Raw genomic sequence first — 5,412 nt, 5'->3', positions numbered from 1 at the left:
TTGCCATTGCACCTTGACGCCACCCCCCCGACACCCCCAAACCCCACGTGCTGCCGCTCACATCCCTTGGGCGTGGGGGTGGGGGCCACGCTTTAATTCATATTCCCCCCCCTTCCCACTCATTTCCCCAGCACCCAGCTCCGTGCGCGGCAAAAAAAAAAAAAAAACAAAACCAAAAAAAACCCACACGAAACCCACAATCCTAGTGACATCAACTTATCAGAAGTTTATTTCTAAGAAGAATCATTCAGGATTTCCAAAGCCCTCAACTTCCTGATTTTTCCATTGAATAGAAATAATGATAGTAGTGGTGCTCTCCCCCCCGCGTCCCCCCCCCTCTTCCCCCCTTCTTACAACACAGGCTGGCTCTGGCTGCCGGACCGGTATATAAACCCCGAGAAGTCCCCCAGTATGAACATGAATTTCTGAAAACTTCCTCTGCCAACACCAATCTCTATTAAGTCGCTCCCGGGACGCGGCTCACAATGAAGTTCGTACCGGCAGGTAAAAAAAAAAAAAAAAAATCAACTTTGGAGAAACTATTTCCCCTTTTCCCCCCTCCCTCCTTTTTTTTTTTTTTCCTTCCCCCCTTTTCTCGGTGATGCCCGGTTGCAGGCGGGTCCCGGTTTGCCGGGGCGAGGGCTCCCGTCGCGCTGCATTCCCCCCCCCCGGGAAGAGCATCTCTGGGAATTGGCAGCGGGGAGCGAAGCGCGGCGCTGGCGCGGTGCAGCCAACATCTGGACACTTATATAACTGGAAATGCTTCCAAAAAAAAAAAAACCAAGGGGGGGGGGGGTTGGTTTTTTTTTTTTTTTTGCTTTTTTTTAATACTCTCCCCCCCCCCCCCATCCTCCTGCTTTTACTCCTTCTGGGTCTCTCAAAGCCGCGCGAGCCGCCGCTGCGTCGGGAGCACTGGAGGGATGGGGAGGCTGCCAAGTGCAAGAAGGGGGGTTGGAGGGAGCGGCCAGCACCCCAGCGGCAGTGCTGGGGGTCCCAAGGGGCAGCACCCACCAGGGACACACCCCCCCCGCCCCCTGCCCTCGGCACACGTGGGTGCTGAGCCTCACTCTGCCCAGCTGTGAAATGGGCAGAAGGGGGAACGCGGCAAGAGGGGGCTTGCAGGGGGTCAGGGCATCCGCGTCCCACGTGAGAACCCGGGGCCCTGGGGGGGTGCGGGGAGGAAGGGTCCCCCTCCCATCCCCGTCCCGTGCAGGAGGGGAGCGGCAGCGGGTTGGGGATCGCAACACGCCCAGGTAAGTCCTTTCGCACCTGGGCAGGGTAAATAAAGCCAGGCTTGGATTACCCGGCACCGGCGGCACGGCGGAGGCGCTGACAAGTGCGGGCAGCTCCGGTGCTCGTCACAGCCCGGGGACTTTGCCTGGCAGCACCCCCACGGCATCGCACGGGGCCCCCACCCTGCCGGGGCGCTGCCGGCAGCAGCCGGGTCACCCAGCGGCGGGGATCCACCGGTGACACCCCCCCCCGGGTACCCTGCCCCGAGGATGCAGAGCGCAGTGGCACGGCTCCAGAGGTGGTTTGGCCTCCCCAGGCGGGGATGCTGATTTGGGGGGGTCCCCAGGGATGGGGGCTTGGAGCACCCCACTCTCACCCTGCTGGCAGGAGGAGGAGGCCGGGGCGACCCAGCTGCCGGCGGCTCAAGGGTCCCCTTGTTCCGCGTCCAGGGATTTCCTGGCCGGCGTCTCCGGCAGCTGCAGTGGCTCTCCCCAGGGCTCCTCGGCGCTGTGCCCGCTTCGCAGACGGGGAAACTGAGGCAGGCGGTGGGGCCGGAGGCGGGAGGGAGCGGGGGTATGCCGAAGGCAGGTTTCCTTGCGGGCGCCCCCGCTGAGTCAGCCGGGGCCGGGGTGGGGCCTCGCTCCCGCAGCGCCCGGCCGAGGATAACGGAGGGGAAAGCGCTTTGCATATTTGATTAAACCCAACAGGTCGTCACCGGGCCAGTTGCGAAATGTGGGAATGCCGCGGGGCGCCCCGCCGGGAAGGGAGGCGGGAGAGCGCCTGCCGGGGGGCAGGTGAGGGGCACGGCACGGCCGGGACAGCAAAGGGGGAGGTCTGGGGGGCCGCCGGCCGAGCCAGACTCCCACCCGAGCAGGGCTGGGTCCTTCCTCTGGCTGGGCGCCCTCCCCTTGGGTGCCCAGGGCCGGGGACACCCTCGGGGGATGCCCTGCACCGCGACCTACCCAGGCCACCGGCGATCGCGCGGTCCCATGGACCAACCCCCGGCTTGGTCCCCGCCGTGACGCCCACCTCTCTCCCCGTACAGGCGTCGTGCCCTTCGTGGCCCTGCTCCTGCTGCAGCGGCGGCCGGTGGCCGGCCGGGCACTGCTGGTGACCGGCCCCGGCTGCCCCGGTCACGGCTTGTGCCGCTCCAACGTCCAGGAGCAGACCCGCAGGCAGGTCGCGCTGCTCAACGCCACCGCCCAGGACCTCTTCAGCCTCTACGTAAGTGGTGCTCGGGGACGGGCAGGACCCCCGGGGCTGTTGGCTCCATCAAGTGCATAAAGGGGGAGGGCTGGGGACACCGCGGGGACGGCGGCGGAAGGTGGCTGGGGTGGGGGGCACGGGGGACACGGGGGGTGACACTCGCCTCTCGTCCCAGCTGAAGTGCCAGGGTGAGCCGTTCAGCAGCGAGACCGACAAGCTCTGCAACCCCAGCGGCGTCTTCTTCCCCGCTTTCCGCGTCAACCGGACGAGCGAGAGGAAGGAGGTGATGGTGGCCATGTATAAGCTCTTCGCCTTCCTCAACGCCTCGCTGGGGAACATCACGCGCGACCAGGAGGAGCTCAACCCCACGGCCAAGGAGCTCCTCGACCGGCTCCACAACACCACCAAGACCACCCGGGGTCTCATCTCCAACCTCACCTGCCTCCTCTGCAAGAACTACAACATCTTCCAGGTGGACGTCAGCTACGGGGAGAGCTCCAAGGGCAAGAGCACCTTCAAGAAGAAGCAGCAGGGCTGCCAGGTGCTCAGGAAGTACGTGCAGGTCATCGCCCAGGCAGCCCGCGTCCTCCTACCTCACCTCAGCCCCCCGTGAGTGCCCGCCCCGGCTCCTCTGGCCCCTGCCCAGCTGCCGGTGAGGCCGGCCGAGCCGTCCTCCGCTGCTGCCTACTGACGTGCTGCCTTCCTATTTATTACCCCGGGCCCTGTGCTGGCCCCATCTGCCCTCCGGTAATTTATTTGCCCGTTGAGGGGTGAACGTCGCAGCCCCGGTGTGTCCCAGGCGGAGCAGAGCCGGGGCCGGCATCCAGCGGGATGAGGCAGCGCATCCCCGGTGAAGCCGGGAGTCGATGCCGGGACGCGGCTGGTGCCAGGATGCGCCTCGGCCGTCCCCGTCCTCCCATGGGGTGCGGGGAGCTGCGAGGGGCCGGTGGCGGGGCTGGACTCTGTCCCCCATGGCTGGTCTCCTCCATCCTGGAGAGCAACCTGACGGACATCCTCAAGCATCAGCCGGAAGCCTCCACTTCCCTGGCAAAAAGGACTGGGATGAAAAACGCCGGGATGCTGCGGCTGGCAGGGATGTGGAGATGCAAGGACATGCTCCACCTGCACATTTTGGGGCTGGGCTCCCCAAGAAGGAGCTGAACTGAGGGTACCAGGGTGGCCGGGGCGGCCGGGGCTGGGTCCCGCTGTCTTGGACAAGGTCACCCGCTGGGGACAGAGCCAGTGGCCGCCCCACCAGGGAGCATCATCCCCCCCGCCGCAGGCACGGCGGGGTGCGGAGAGCCCGTCCCTTCCCTTCGGAAAATTGCTTTTTCCCATCGAAGGGCTCTGAATGTACTAGCGGTCTGGCCAAGGGCTGGGCTTCGCACGGCCGAACGCGGCCCCAGCGCGGGGACGCGGGGACGTGGGGACGCGTGGATGGGCCCAGGACGGTGGCAGGAGGCGCTGGCTCGCTCCTGGCACCGGAGCAGGCTGCGAGGGTTATTTATTGCCTCGGTGGAAAGCCCAGCGTGCACCGAGTGCTCTGATCTGACTTTTAATAATGTTAATAATAATAATAATTAATAATAATTAATAATAAGATTTGTGGTAATATATCTAGAATTCTATTTAAATATTTATTTTTTATACTTCTTTTTCCCCTTTTTTTTAAATAAACCAACAAAACCAGACTACATTTGACTCCTCTTTGCTGGGTTCCCTTCGTGCTCACTCTCAAACAGCTCTGCTTCTCCCCTGAAATGCCCTCGGGGCTGCCCCCAAGACCCCCCAAGCATCGCTGCGGGCTGGGGGTCACCGTCCCCTGTCCCTTTGTTCCTTCTTCCCCTCCCATCTCCTACGGGATGGCTGACTGGGAAGGCATTTTCCCCAGGGGATGCTTAAATTGACACTCTGCAGCTGCTCAAACGCACTGGGAGGGTGCTGTGAGCACCACGGTGTGGGGAGCACCACGGTGTGAGGACCGTCATGGTATGGGGAGCATCATGGTGTGGGGAGCACCACGGTGTGAGGACCGTCATGGTATGGGGAGCATCATGGTGTGGGGAGCATTACGGTGTGGGGAGCATCATGGTATGGGGAGCATCATGGTGTGAGGACCATCACGGTGTGGGGAGCATCATGGTGCAGGGACCATCACGGTGTGGGGAGCATCACGGTGTGAGGACCATCACGGTGTGGGGACCATCATGGTGCAGGGAGCATCGTAACATGGGGACCATCATCGCGTGGGGATCATCACCGCCTGGGGACCATCATCACAAGGGGACCATCATTGCCTGAGGACCATCACTGCCTGGGGACCATCATCACCTGGGGACCATCATCGCGTGGGGACCGTCATCGCGTGGGGACCATCACCGCCTGGGGAGCATCATGGTGCAGGCAGCATCGCGGTGCAGGGAGCCGCACTCTGGCAATGCCGGCGGTGCCTGGGGGTACAGGGAAACGCCAAAGCCGGCTGGGAAGAGGCAGAGGGAGGCGAGCGAGCGTGTGCGGGAGGGGACGGATAAAATCGCAGCCACTTCCCAGGCAGCCCTGGGAGAGGCTCAAGCAAAGCTTTGCCGGGGCCAAGACCACCTAAGGCTCCACCAGCACCCCGGTCCTCCACAAGCGTCTCGCATGGGACCGTATCGGTTAACAAGAGGCTGATTATACAGGAGACGTTGGAGCAGGATGATGAAATTTTCCTCCTCCTCCGGAGCCCTTGGGCCTCTGGCCAAACCTCCCAGGCATGAGACAGCAAGCGGATGAGCTAAGATCCTGTGTGATCATCTCTCGTGTCTCGGAGGAGCCCTGACCAAAAAATCATCACAAAAATTCAAAAGTCCCCCCCAAAATCCTCTGCCCCACTGGGTCACGCTGCCTGGTCGCGTCCCTCGGCTCCCACGGGAGGTTTCACGGCATCGGTTTGCCCCCAAAACGGCACGGCCGGGAGCAGCCACACACTGGTGA

At 63.0% G+C, this 5,412-nt stretch overlaps 1 protein-coding gene across 2 annotated transcripts; it reads left to right on the top strand.

The window, feature by feature from the left end:
- Window positions 1–374: 374 nt before the first annotated feature.
- On the top strand, window positions 375–4,107 carry LIF (LIF interleukin 6 family cytokine). Of its 2 annotated transcripts, none has more exons than XM_075769511.1 (3): window positions 375–504; window positions 2,279–2,457; window positions 2,615–4,107. In XM_075769511.1, the coding sequence occupies exons 1-3, from the start codon at window positions 486–488 to the stop codon at window positions 3,050–3,052; spliced, it is 636 nt and encodes a 211-aa protein (XP_075625626.1). In that variant the 5' UTR covers window positions 375–485; the 3' UTR covers window positions 3,053–4,107. The 2 variants fall into 2 exon arrangements, with proteins under 2 accessions (XP_075625626.1, XP_075625625.1); XM_075769510.1 differs by lacking the exon at window positions 375–504 and adding an exon at window positions 851–2,027.
- The last annotated feature ends 1,305 nt before the right edge of the window (window positions 4,108–5,412 follow it).

Source organism: Balearica regulorum, chromosome 17 (assembly GCF_011004875.1).
Source record: "Balearica regulorum gibbericeps isolate bBalReg1 chromosome 17, bBalReg1.pri, whole genome shotgun sequence".
NCBI classification, from domain to species: Eukaryota; Metazoa; Chordata; class Aves; order Gruiformes; family Gruidae; genus Balearica; species Balearica regulorum.
Note: the sequence above shows the minus strand (reverse complement) of the source record. Positions and strands in the feature narration are given on the sequence as shown.